This window comes from Myxocyprinus asiaticus, chromosome 29, assembly GCF_019703515.2.
Source record: "Myxocyprinus asiaticus isolate MX2 ecotype Aquarium Trade chromosome 29, UBuf_Myxa_2, whole genome shotgun sequence".
Lineage (NCBI taxonomy): Eukaryota > Metazoa > Chordata > Actinopteri > Cypriniformes > Catostomidae > Myxocyprinus > Myxocyprinus asiaticus.
Window position 1 is genome coordinate 40,054,739 of NC_059372.1, and position 14,986 is coordinate 40,069,724.

The window sequence follows — 14,986 nt, forward strand, 5'->3', positions numbered from 1 at the left end:
GCATGCCTACTGTGCGTGTGTGATTGAGAGAGGGAAAGAGAGAATCTGTGTTCTCAGGCAAGTGACCGCGAGAAAAATTCACTTTTTAATAAAACTATTTACCGTATGTGAAATAAGTAACTCTGAATGAACACTTCAGTGTTGTAAATTAATATCTCTGAAATGTCTGCTTGTATCTTACCTCAGTTTCAGTGAACTTGTTTACATTCAGCTGTTCTGTTCGCCGATGAAGTTTGTAAGAGGTACAGTATACGTTTGATATAGATATGCATAACTCGCTCGGGCTTTCAAGAAACAATTCCCGACTTTAAATAAATAAATGATTACATGTGTAGGACATTTTCATTGTAGGGATGTACAGGCAGATTTTAGAAATATAAATCTGTGATTAAATGAAATTAGATGTTTTTCTATTAAGTCAATAGGCACACTGGAATGTTTGGGCATAGCAATATGGCGGCGCAATGGCTTCACTGATATGACGTCATGAGCAATCCAGTTCTATATATACAGTATATCAGTGAATAATGAATTTATACAATGGCATCTGTAACTAAAAACTGTTGATTTTAAATGATGCTGCATCCATCCTAGGTGTCACTGTAAGTCCAAAATGACAAACACTTTACTGAGTGCACCTTTAAACAACATTACAGCTCAAATAATACAGACGTTTCAAAAGAAGAATTAAATGAGTATTCCGGGTTCAACACAAGTTAAGCTAAATCAACAGCATTTATGGCATAATGTTGATTACCACAAAAAAAAAAAAAATTTTTTGAATCGTCCCTCCTTTTCTTTAAAAAAAAGCAAAAATCGAGGTTACAGTGAGGCATTTACAGTGGAAGTGAATGTGGCCAATTTTTGGAGGGTTTAAAAAGGCAGAAACGTGACGCTTATAATTTTATAAAAGCACTTACATTAATTCTTATCTGAGCTGTAAAGTTGTTTAAATCACTTTTAGTCATATTAGGGCTTTAGGGATTGTTGACATTACATCGTCATAGCAACGAAGTTGTAAAATTGAATATAACTTGACATAAAAGGTTAGAATGTGATTTTATCACACTAAAATGACATCAACACGCATATTGTTTATGTCGTGTGGCTATACTTTTGAAAAGGTGAGTATTTTAACATATACGGATTGTCCCCCATTCACTTCAATTATAAGTGCCTCTCTATAACTTTGATTTTTGCTTTTTTATTTTAAAGAAGAGACAAGTTAAAATACATTTTTGTGAAAATGTATATTATGTCACAAATGCTGACGACTGAGCTTTACTTGTCTTGAACCCGGAATATTCCTTTAATGTTAGTGCTTTTATAAAATGATGAGCTTCACATTTCAGCTTTTTAACCCTCCAAAAATTGCCCACATTCACTTCCATTGTAAGTGTCTCACTGTAACCTCGATTTTTGCTTCTTTTTTCTTATTTTTTTTTTTTTAAAGCAGGGACGAGTCAATTATTTATATATATACTACCATTCATAAGTTTGGGGTCACTTGACTGAAATGTTTCTCATGATCTTAAAAATCTTTTGATCTGAAGGCGTATGCTTAAATGTTTGAAATTAGTATTGTAGACAAAAATATAATTGTGCCAACATATTAATTTATTTCATTATAAATCTAAAATTTAATTAAAATAAAAAAAGTTTTTGAAATGGATGACTTGGACCAAATAATAAAGAAAAGCAGCCAATAAGTGCCCAACATAGATGGGAACTCCTTCAATACTGTTTAAAAAGCATCCCAGGGTGATACCTCAAGAAGTTGGTTGAGAAAATGTCAAGAGTACATGTCTGCAAATTCTAGGCAAAGGGTGACTACTTTGAAGATGCTAAAATATAACACAGTTTTGATTTATTTTATATTTAGTTTAGTCACAACATAATTCCCACAGTTACATTTATGTTATTCCATAGTTTTAATGACTTTATTATTATTCTAAAATGGGGAAAAAATTATAATAAAGAATGAGTGTTTCAAAACCTTTGAACAGTAGTGTATATATATTTTTTTTCCAACATTATGCCAAAAATTCTGTTGATTGAGCTTTACTTGTATTGAACCCGGAATATTCTTTAAGAACTAAGTCTGATGTTACTAATAAAAAACAGAAGCATTCATTAAAAGGGCACTTTTTGCCCTCATATTTTGAATTTTGGTGGCATTTTTTGTAATATTTGGTGCCATGTTTTTGTATTATGTCTTTAAAGCAAAAGTTTGTCATTTTTTCCGATAAAAAGAAGACCATTTGTAGGTTGATTTCTCAAAACGTCTGAACACTGTGGGTCCATGACACCCAATGCAGCAAAAATTATTCAACCAATGCTGTGAGTTTGGGGCGGGACTTTATGTTTGACAGATCATTGAAAGACAAGGGAAGTTTTCAGGAAACATGCATGTTATTTTTGCAATTGCACACTTTTACACAGCTCAAAGAATTACATTTGTATTGTTTTTTACTGTTTAACTTTTCAGACCGAAGAACTCATCGTCACTTCAACATTATAAAGAACTCTGCAGATTTTCCCACAAAATGCAGAAAATGAATCCAGGTAGTCTGGTCTAGACACCTACATCTTTTGGAAGATATAAATTCAGATTCTCTGAGAGTTGAAAATGAGCTTCTAAAATGTGGACTTATTTCCCCAGGTTTCTCTCTTTCTGCCTTTTCATGTGATGTTATTTGAATAAAGAATGTTTATAACCCACAAACACAATGAACAAATCTGGAATTAACAGACACACTGCTTTATGTGTGTGTGAGAGTTTGTGTTTCAGCTCCTGCGGGTTCAATGTGTGACATGATCAATCTAAACAGCTTATGAACACAAACCCTCCTGACCTCATCAATGCACTCCATACCCTTGCCCAAGAGACCGCACTGACAGTAGTCTAAACATGCTGTGTGTGTGTGTGTCACCTGAAGTGATGTAACACGGCGTTGAACGCCAACCCGTCTGCCCAGCTGGTGGTAAAGTTGAGCACGTTGACGTTGTCATAGTTACGTGTGCAGTTTCTAACCCAGCTCAGCAGAATCTTCTCGCTGTTGGTCTGCTGAAGACTGGACATCACATCCTTCATAACATCCTTCACCTGAACCCACACACACACGTCAAGCAACAAAGCTTTTAGAAATATACAAGTGTTTGTGTGTGTGTGTGTGTGTGTGTGTGTGTGTGTGTGTGTGTGTGTTCTGACCTGCCAATGTAGTATGATACTCCAGATGAGTCCCAGAGTGAGTTTATGATTCCCATCAACAATATCAGTCCCTCCAATATTCACCAAATCCACCTGAAAGTTCAGAAAATATACAGTAAAAAAAAAAAAAAAAAAAAAGTATTAGAAAAAGGGACAAATGAAGAACAGATTAAAATTACAATGTTTTTAGGCAAAAAAAAAAACGTATTATTATTAACTGGATGTCTTCAAAGATTTTTCTTTTTTTTTCCTCAATAAATGTTCTCTGAAACCCCTTTGTGCTGATGTAACCAAGGTCATGTGGGTGGGGAAAATGTATATTATCCAATCATATCATAGCCTAACAAAAACGAGCCAATTAAATCCCAAGTCATGTCTCACTTTATTTCCCAGTGAATATTGTTTCACTCTGAAATACATCACATTATAGAAGTAAAATGGATTTTGAAAGCAGTTGCATCTCTTTACATGTCGCTCAAATGGGGAATATTGTATATAAACACATACTTGTATTTGTAGTGGCTAATTAACCTAGATCCTCCAAACCAGCTATTATTGTCCTTCATGTAAACTGTGAGAAATGTGAAAGCATTTAGAGAGGATTCTAAAATGATGTGTGATTCTGTGTAAACATGCCTGTCTGACAGACATCTAATCTCACTGGATTTACAGGTGCAGATGAACCAAACCTGTACTTACCACTCAATGATCAGACTTAAGATGTCATGTCTGCTTACAGAGCCAACCACAAACCTCTATCACTGGTACAGAGTTTACAGAGTGAACACAACCTGAACATAATGTGTGTGTAATGTTCAATCCATAGCAGTGTAATTGTGGGAGAAAATTAGCGAATCAACTGAACCAGGTTCAAAGAAACAAGAAAGACTTGATTTCCCTGTTCAAGCTGTGAATGGTTATTAAACAGCGATTAATCAGCTGATATTTGGCCATTTTGAGATTACTGGCTGTTAAACAGTTGTGTGTGTCAGTCCAAAATCTACAGTCTACCTTTTCAAATTATAAATGCACATTTTTGGCTTTAAAATAACGCTCATCTTGTATTTGACAGTGTTCATGTTGCTATGTATTTACTAGGGATTTGACAGTCCTCGGAAAAAAGAAAAAGAAAAAACAACCGGTCAGTTCGCCACACACAGTTCGTTACACTTTTGTATTGCGGTTCTAAAGTCTAATCAACCCATTTGGAGCATGATGGTTTGCCAAAGAAAACACGGTGTCAACATCGAATGTCTGACATCAAATCACCTTGGAATAGATGAGAACACTTCAGCTTTAGTGTGTCAATAGAAAATATACATTTTAGACTCCAAAACATTTCTTTTGCGAATAGAAGAACAGGGAGTCCTGCAACAGATGTCATGGCCCCCACAAAGCCCCCCACTGAATATTGAGTCAGTCTGAGATTACATAAAGAGACAGAAGCAACTGAGACAGCCTAAATAGATAGAAGAACTGTGGTGAATTCTCCAAGAAGCTCAGAACATCCTATCTGCCAACAACCAAGAAAAACTGTATCCAGGTGTACCTAGGAGAATTGGGACTGTTTGTCACACCAAATATTTTTTTATTTTTTATTTATTTTTTTTTTACTTGGTGTGACATTGATTGATAAATGAGAGCTTTTAATGGAATTATTTTTTGAAGAAATCCTCACTATGTACAATTTTTCACAAGTGCCTAAAACTTTTGCACAGTTCAGTATAGCCCTGCTCCTTTGTTGATGATTTAGTTTTTTAAGCTTATGATTAAAACACTCAAATCGTGTTACAACATCCATTCCTGTGTCTATTTTAGCAGCAATATTAGCAGTATTTTTCAGAACTTTGTATATTTGTTAAGTTTTAAATGCATTTTGTAAAAAAAATTAGGTTAAGGAAACCTGTTGAAGTGTCTGTAGGCTGACCATACTGTACGTCCTCTTTTTTTCCGGACATGTCCTCTTTTTCGGACCTGACAAAAGCGTCTGGCCAGGATTTTTCGAAAAAAACGTTTACCGTAACGTGAAGATGTATGAATGAAATGAGTAACACTTCATAATAAGGTTCCATTTCTTGACATTAGTTACTGCATTAGATATCATGAACTAACAATGAACAACATATTTTTACAGCATTTATTAATCTTAGTCAATGTTAGTTAATGAAAACACAGAAATGTCCTGACCAATGATATATATGCTTTATATCACGTCAGAAACCGTTGCAGTTACCAGAACCAGAGAAACTGGTGGCACTAAAGCACAGAAAGCTGTTTTGACCACCGACATTAAATGCTGAAGTAACTCGAGGAAGAAATCCTGAACCAACAGTGAGGATGTATAGTTCATTTACATCAAATGCCTTAAAAACTGAGATTTTTTCCTCATATGGATTCTCTTAACATGTAAATGATATCGCTGCATCACTGCCTTTAAACTCCCTTTAAAAATGATCTGATCTTATGTGGATTGTCTTCATAATTTATTCCATATTGCTGCCACATTGTTTGGCTTTTGCATTTAATCTTACGTGAGTTCTCTTATCGCTTTAATATGATATATATATATATATATATATATATATATATATATATATATATATATATATATATATATATATATATATATATCGCAGCAACTTTGATTTTGTATCACTTTTTTAATAAACAACTTCTGTCAATAGCAGCATAAAAGTATCTAATAATGGGTGGACTCAAGATGGGTTTTGTTGGGTGAGATCTTTTTTTATTGCTTATACACTTGGAGCATTAAAATTGAATCATGTTAAATAAGTAACCTGCAGGGTTTTTTGCAAATATAAAGTAGATGTGCATGGGAATAAGATACAGTCAAACATTTGTTTTAAAAATTTGTTTTAAGAGTCTTTTTAAGTATGCATTATGCAGTGATTTTATACACAGTATGCATGACAGTGGCATATAATTAATATTGTTCAAAATGATAACATGTTTTAACTGTTAAATCCTTTTTTTACACTCGATTCTTTCTAATCACCCCTCAGACTGTGATATATGATAATACTGTCAGTCAACTTGTCCAGCAGGTGAACTGAAATAGTTTGTGAAATGTCTCGAAAGTTTTCTTTCTCATTCAGCAAATCAACAACACACTCATCACCACTGCAGCAGCTTGTAGAGAAATCCGTTTTATTTTTCGATCTGCACACTACAGAATAGTTTGCTTTTCTTGTTTGTTTTGCAAACTTGTCAAGTGGTTGTCACATCATCAAGTTCGCCGATGACACGACCGTAGTGCGTCTCATCAGCAAGAACGATGAGTCAGCATACAGAGAGGAGGTGCAGCGGCTAACGGACTAGTGCATAGCCAACAACCTGTCTCTGAACGTGAACAAAACAAAAGAGATGGTTGTTGACTTCAGGAGAGCATGGACAGACCACTCTCCGCTGAACATCGATGGCTCCTCTGTGGAGATCGTCAAGCGCACCAAACCTCACCTTTTCCCTCAACACCAGCTCCATAACCAAAAAAGCTTAGCAGCGTCTCTACTTTCTGCAAAGGCTGATAAATGCTCATCTCCCACCCAGCATCCTCACAACATTCTACAGAGGGACTATCAAGAGCATCCTTAGCAGCTGCATCACTGCCTGGTTTGGAAATTGCACCGTTTCGGATTGCAAGACCCTGCAGAGGATAGTGAGGACAGCTGAGAAGATCATCGGGGTCTCTCTTCCCTCCATCATAGACATTTACACCACGCGCTGCAACTGCAAAGCCAACCAGCATTGTGGATGACCCCACGCACCCCTCACACAAACTCTTCACCCTCCTGCCATCTGGCAAAAGGTACTGAAGCATTCGGGCCCTCACGGCCAGACTGTGTAACAGTTTCTTCCCCAAAGCCATCAGACTCCTCAACACTCAGAGACTGGACTGACACACACACACACACACAACTGAACACCATCCGATTCCCTTTGTAATTTTATCTACCCTAATTATTTTGCTGCTACTGTATTCATAAAATATTGTACTTCACTTTCTACCTGGCTGCTACCCCAATAACTGCTATGTCCAAATATAGTATAAGCTTATCTGCTGAATACTATGTCATGTATGTTATGTTTCCATTCACAGCATTTTCTATTATATTGTAGTATCTTTTTGCACTACCTGTTTCATCTGACACTTTCACACTAGAACTGTGTACTGGTCTCTTACTTTGCCTATTGTCCTGTTTCAGCAATTATTGTACCATCTTGTACTGTTTGCACACGTTTGCACATGCACTTTATGTAGAAATGTGTAGGTCTTTTAGTTCTGTGTAGTCTCATGTAGTTCTGTGTTTGTTTTATGTTGTTTCATGTTGTTTTTATGTAGCACCATGGTCCTGGAGGAACGTTGTTTCGTTTCACTATGTACTGTACTAGCTGTTTATGGTTGAACTTGGTCACCTGGTGATGGACAGAGGGTGGACCAGCTCAAAGGTGCGTTAAGCCGCCTACCATACCTGGGTAAAACTGACTGTCGATTAGCTCCACCTTTTGTAAAGGCGTGAATGTGCTAACGGCCAAAATTCGCTTCACTTTCTATGGGAAAGGGCCATTCGCCGGCGATTCACCTCTCATGATTGTGTTGCATTTGGTGTGAAAAGGCCTTTAGTTTAGTGCATAAACTAATATTAACATAAAACTTTAGATTTTAAAAATGTATTACTATATGCTGAAATTAACTGAGATTAAAAAGTGCTGTTTAAGTATTGTTCTTTGTTAGTTCATGTTAACCAATGCCGTAAACGAATGTTAACAAATGGAACCTTATTGTTAAGTGTTACCAATAAATGTATAATTTTTGGAGCTGCTTTAATTAAACATTACAGTTACAGTTATTACTATAGTAATTAATCATAATGGAGTCATTGACATAAGGTTGTCCGAGGTGACAAAAATTAAAAATCTTTTAAAAATCTAGTTTAAAAATACACGTGTCAAGTTCTTAGACATGTAATCTTTGCATCCAATTTGGTTTCATATATTTCTGAAAAACATTTATAGCATATATCAAAAAAATTGAAAAGCATTTTAATGACTTTAAAAATGTCATCTCATGTAACCATTAAGTAAAATGAAAAGCTAAACTATGTAACTTTTTCAGTGATAAAGTACTTTCTTCTATACCGGCTATTAAGTGCATATTAATGCAGAGACAACTATAAGTAAGCCATTCATAGGTTAATTTTCTCAAAAACTGTAAGCACTGTGTTTCTGTGGGACTAGAAAATTCCTGTGTTTGTTTTGAACGACCAGCTTAGACCCGCCCCAACAAAGTTTCTCAACCAATGGCGTGAGTTGGGGGCGGGACTATCTGACTGGTTGAAGAATTGCCATATTCAGAAAACTGTTTTGAAAACCATGTTTATTTTTGCAGTTCCGTTCGGTGGCGCTAGTGGTGCAGAAATGACATACTTCAGCTTTAAATAAGCTTCCTTGCACCTTGAAAATATGAGAATCTACACAATTTAATCATTAATTTGAGAAATGTTTTTAAAATTATTTTTTTACGTTTTTGAGTCAAGAATATAAAGAAGGTTACTTAGGGTTACTCAATTTGACTGCTATAAAATGTGCCTTTTTTTAATAAAAATGTCAAAATATCTTTTATCAAATTCATACACAATCTTTTTTTGGCAACCTACATGCTGGTTAGACTAAATGACTTCTATTTGGTGGATAAAGGTTTTTCAAATATTATGTAAAAATAATTTGAAATATTATTTATAAAAAACTTTCCACTGCTTATTTTTTAAGAAATAATAATATAAATGTACTACTCATGCCAAGTTGCTAACGTTTTTCAATTCAATTCAATTTCAGCTTTTAATTAGACTTATTTTTTAACCACCAATTTTTTGAGTAAGCCACAGAAAGAAAAAAAAAATCATAGTAGAGGTGTATTCAAGTAATTGTTTTGTGTAAATTGCATTTTTTTTTTTTTTTATGTATTTTTGAATAACTTAATAAATCCAGAAAAAAATCAATAAAAAGAGTGTCAGATCATTGACCCAGTAACCAAATAGTTTTGAGAAAATAATGTAAAAAATAACCAACAGAAATGAATGCCTTGTATTTTTGGCCATTTTTAGCATACTGTATGTACAGCACCATTGGTTTTACCATGGCTTTTTGGACATATACCATGCTAATACTGTGTTTTTTGGATATACATTGGCATGTGATTCTGTTTCATCTGACCCTGAACTATCAAAGAGCAGAGACAGAGGACAAGTCAAATTAAAATGACACACTAACATCCCTAAAAGACACAGAACAGTAAAGCGTTTTAATTAGATTGCCCTTGCTGTATGTTCCTTAGGCAGCGTCTGTCAGCGGATGCAAAAATAATTTCCCCTCACAGCTGAAGCTCAGAGCCACCCCATCTACCAGCAGCAAGGACACATGGAAAGGTAAATGCAGACAGAGACTTACGCTGTTCTGATGAAGCACTTGCAGGACTCTGTTGACGTTGTTGAGGGAGTGAACTCTGGTGGAGCCACGCTCTTTGGTCTGAGAGAGAGACAGAGAGAAATTCTTTACACCAGAGGTCATCAATCTAACATCAAAATGCTGGTTTTTATTGGATTAACTGGTTGGTAACTTTCGCTAATATAACATTAACGAACATTATTACTTTATGCTAGTGCTGACTTAGCTTTGGGTAAAATGGGCCACATTTTGACATTTATTGTCCATTTTACCTGAATTAACCCAATATCACACACAATCAAACGGCTAGGTTGATGTGATAAGGAAGCACTGTTATGAACATGAGCAATAATATTTAGCAGGGTTTAATGTGATGAAGGGGTGATAACGATAAAGCCTACAGGCCGTCATCACTCAGATGTCACTCAAACACTGTTAGTGTGTGTGCGCATATTAGCAGTATTGTTGTTTGCCATATATATGTGTGTGTGTGTGTGTGTGTGTGTGTGTGTGTGTGTGTGTACAGTTCAGACACGTTGCAGTTAACCTCAATTCAAACCCTTCAAACCATCTAACACACACACATATGCACTGTATAAACACACTCTGATAGTCTGCACACACACACCAGTGTAGTTGCAGTTAGTCCCTCTAGCAGATCGAGCAGTTTTCGTCCGTCTCTCAGGTCAGAGAACATGTCTTTAATAGGCGTCTTTCCCGTCTGAAACACAAAATTAGCACAAATTTAATTCGACTTTAATACAATCCCCATATCATCACACATTAAAACATTCCCTCAAAAAAATGACAGGCAACAAAGTACACCAAATTTGCTCTGCAGCGACCACAGACTCATATGATGCACTTTGAATGAACCGAGTCGGTCTCACTACACTCTCAAAACTCTCTATGTGTATATATATATGTATGCATATATCTGAATATTTTGCAATATATCTAAAATATATTGTTTCTATTCTTAAAATCAACAACTTAAAATCAAAAGCTTTCTATTTTTCCATCGTGGTTAATTCGATTGGCTACGTCTATCGCAATGCTTCATGGCAAATGTAGTTAATTTCCTCATGAAAGACGTTAAGTACGCAGCCTTAAACCTTTGTCTTTTTATCCGATTTTCACATACAGTAGCAAGAAAAAGTATGTGAATCCTTTGGAATTAGCTGGTTTTCTGCATTAATTGGTCATAAAATGTGATCACAAGTATAGACAAACACAATGTGCTCAAGCCAACAACACACAAACAATTATAATCTTTCACGTCTTTATTTAACACATCACATTAAACATTCACAGTGCTGTAGAAAAAGTAACTGAACCCTTGATGTTAACCAGTTCCAATGATTCCTTCAAGTCTTTAGCAGTCACTCTAGGGTTCTTTTTTTAACTCATTGAGCATTCAGCGGTGTGTCCTTTGAGTCATCTTGGCTGGACAGCCACTTCTAGGGAGAGTAGCCACAGTACTAAATCATCTCCATTTATAGAAAATTTGTGGACCAGTGAATATCAAAGATAACTTTGTAACCATTTCCAGCTTTATGCAAAGCAACAATTCTTGGTCGTAAAGTCTTATTTTTTGCAAGGCATGTTCCACGTCAGCAGATGGTTCTTGTGAATAGCAAACTCAACATTTTTTAGTGCATTTTATAAGTCAAAGTAGCTCTAACCCACACCTCCAATCACGTTTCATTAACTGGATGCCAGGTTTGCCAACTCCTGAATCTAATTAGCTTTTTCTTTTTTTTTCTTTTTTTTTGTCATCAAAAGCCTAGGGATTCAATTACTTTTCCACAGCACTGTGAATGTTAAATGGGATGTGTTCAATAAAGACATGAAAGATTATAATTGTTTGTGTGTTGTTAGCTTAAGAACATTGTTCTTTGTATATACTTGTTACTTTGATGACGATGAGGTCACATTTTATGAGCAATTAATGCACAAAACCAGCTAATTTCAAAGGGTTCACATACTTTTTCTTGCCACTGTACTTTTTTGCTTCAAATCAAAGTTTGTAATTTTGTGATTAACCTTGGAGCTGGTTGGTTTGGTTCATGGCTTAGAACTCTTTTATAAAGACTTTTAAGGAAAAAATTAATGGGAAAAATATTTCTAGAACCAAGACGGTTTAAAAAGTGGACGGGCACAGTTGCACTTTATCTAGATTTTAAATGTCCCATCGTTCAATAACAGCCTCTTTGCAAAGTCTGACTTACATTGTGACAAACCCTAAAGGCCAGAGTGAAATGATAAGGGATTTTCTGAAAAATAAACTTCAGTCGTGCTTGTTTCTAATGCTGGAACTCTTCAGAAGTATCCTGCTGCTGTTACAGTACAAAAACAAGCTGCAGTTGATAAAAAAAACATTTGACCGATTCAAACATGTTTCAGCACACTTTTGGATTTCAGCCCTTATGATTTGAGATTTTGGAAAAAGAAAAGAGTGTCTCTAGAGAATTAAGAGCCTCAAGCATGTTCTAAAACAAAGTGTCTAAGCTTTCAGATCTGTACCAGAACTTGAGGAATTCTTCGACAGTGCAGCCATAAAATCAGAGGTTCAGAAGTTCAGCATGAGCTCTGCTGGGACTGTTTGGTTACCTTGGAGAACTGAGCATTGATCCACTTCGTGAAGGTTTTCTTCTGTACAGCATCATGCTCATCTGGAAAAATTACAGATGGAAGAGAGGGGGAGAGAGAGAGAGAGAGAGAGAGAGAGAAAGAGAGGAACAGTGAATGAGCTGATTTTATTGCACATAATAATGCAGTAAAAGTTTTTTATTGGATTAGTACATTGTACAAAACATTTCATAGATCTGCACATACTTTCACTTCCACAAACTCTCCATGTTCAAAACGGAAACTAATCCAGATGATATTGGAAAATTAGAAAATGGGAAGGAAAAGGTGCCTAATTGTCAAAAAAAATAAAAAAATAATAATAATCATAATGGTCCTAAAAAAAAAAAAAAAAAGGTTATTTTATGTGTAATATGACATCACAACAGTGTAGCCATATTTCTTTGTGAGATTCACTTTTAAATCCATTCTTGGGTTGGGTAAAAGAAAATCAATTCTCCGATTAATCACAGTCTTCATTTGAATGATCCAGATATAGCATTTTAAAATCACAAGGTTGATCTTTTACTCTATGCCGGGGTGCTCGTAATGTCACAAGACAACCACTGGTTGATCTTGTTCACAGGCCAAAGGAGTAGAGAGTAGGGACAGTAGAGAGAGAAACTACACAAATAACAATGAGGTATTAAATGTAAACACAGTCATTTATGTCAAAAGTGAGGCTACAGTAAGGCTGTCAAATTAAAATTAGAAAATTGCATTTTCGTTGAATTTAAGATAAAATAATTACAAAAAATGCACATTCGAATGCTAAAATGCATTCGAATTTTGGATGTGTGCCAAGCACTGACGATGACCTAGGCCCTAGGTATACTTCCAATCTGACGTGAACGCTCAGCGTCAACGTACAGTTGAACGCAAGCCTGTATCCTCCATATAACTGTGCGCATATACACAAGCAGTTGGAGCATGTGCGCTACGACTGCTTTGAGACACCAGACTTTCTCTTCAGGAGTATAAAGATGACTTTATATTCCTTCAGACTCGAGTTATACAAATGCAGGTATCTCCAGACCTTCTCACACATGCGCTCTTGACTTGCACATCCACTGTTGTTGTTTTTACCTTCATCTCCTGAAGTTTAGCGGTGATTACATCATCTTCTAGCACATCTTCATGACAGCAACAGCTCAAAGTGTTGCCACCTTGTGGACCCACTAATTAGTGCAAATAACTCCAGGCGCATGCACATTATGCGTGCTCAAATAAGTGCGGTTAGAAAAATCGGGCTGCGCACGTTTAGTGCGAGCACTCTGCTGATGATGAGAGTCACGCGTCCTGTACACAGTTGCTCAGCTTCAAGTGTCCTGTCAGAAGTATACTTTGGGGTTTTCGTGGCCATTCAGACCAATCACATTTTTGGGCTAAAAAAGAATGCAGGTGTCTCAAGATGCGTTGAAATGGTTACATTTCCTTTTAAATTGACACTAAATTGCATCAAATAAAATGCAGCTCTCCTGCACTAAATGCTGAAAGAACAGTTCGTTGTAGCACAACAGTCAAAGACGTCCATCTAGCGTACACGTACGGAAAGAACTGCACTTTGGTTGAAGGTCTTTGGTCATTGTGTCTTGCTCTCTTATCAGCGTCTCACTGTTTAAGCATCAGGTACGTACAACTGTATTTAGTGAAAAACATTGTGGTACCTCCAGTATTATGAAGCTTGAGTCTGTAGCAGTACTATGGCACCGGTATAGGCTACTGTGCAACACTAAGTTTACACAGAACCGTCTACTGAAGCATTTCTTTTCTCATTTTACTTAAGATTTAAGAATATGAACTAGCTAAATCTTTTGACTTTATAATTTTTTGCATTTTGGTTAACAGCCATATATGTTCTTTGCAATAAACAATAGCTTTAACACGGTACTGTATGGTTTATTTTGCTTCATTGCGCCCTCTTGACAACATATGAGACGATGTCAATTTAAAAATCAGATGTCTTGCAGCTGCTACCTTATCCCCTACCTGAAATAATGTCTTTAAAATTCAAATATAATTCAAATTTTGTTAATATTTAACAAATTGCTTTCATATGTAAGCGAAACAGGCATTGTAACTGGAATATATCAAAATGTATCTGAATCAAATCAATTCAAATCAAATCGAGAGCTTGTGAACTGGAATCGAATCAGGATATCTGTATCGATACCCAGCCCAAATCAGTTCTACAGAATTCTACAGATTTTCCACCATAACATTTTTAGAAATGTGCACAGATTCCATGACGACACAGCACAGCCCTTAAAACTCTTTGACAGACATCTTTTAATTATGAGACACCCTGAGCTGTTAATCAAATGTCCAATAAGACACTCTCTTGGAGCCGTCAATCAAAGCTGACCCACAGCAGGGGGCGGGATTTGTCTAACACATGATCAAATCAAAGCGTTACAGCATTAGTGTCATAATATGTGTTGTCTGTATATTCCTATTTGAATCTATACGCAGTCTGTGTGAGATTGCATTACAGAGGCATAGATGATTCCCACACACACACGAGCATTCAAAAACCACCGACTCTGTGTACACCAATGTGAACCCAAGAAAGATCAAAGGTTAAGACCACAAGCCTGCCGGGTCATCTGCCCCTTTGTATGTGTGTACCCTGCAGACAGTGTATATGGGGGACAGAAAGCCAGGAATGTGCCTCAGGCTACA

At 36.1% G+C, this 14,986-nt stretch overlaps 1 protein-coding gene across 1 annotated transcript in view; it reads right to left on the reverse strand.

Moving 5' to 3' along the window:
• LOC127419658 (dystrophin-like) overlaps positions 1 to 14,986 on the reverse strand; it is a 375,384-nt gene that overhangs the window by 299,957 nt on the left and 60,441 nt on the right. Inside the window, exons 3-7 of the mRNA XM_051661226.1 lie at positions 12,287 to 12,348; positions 10,302 to 10,394; positions 9,677 to 9,754; positions 3,212 to 3,304; positions 2,934 to 3,106 (exon numbers count right to left, since the gene is read on the reverse strand). Of these exons, the coding sequence (XP_051517186.1) occupies positions 2,934 to 3,106; positions 3,212 to 3,304; positions 9,677 to 9,754; positions 10,302 to 10,394; positions 12,287 to 12,348 (499 nt within the window). The remainder of the gene's footprint in view (positions 1 to 2,933; positions 3,107 to 3,211; positions 3,305 to 9,676; positions 9,755 to 10,301; positions 10,395 to 12,286; positions 12,349 to 14,986) is intronic.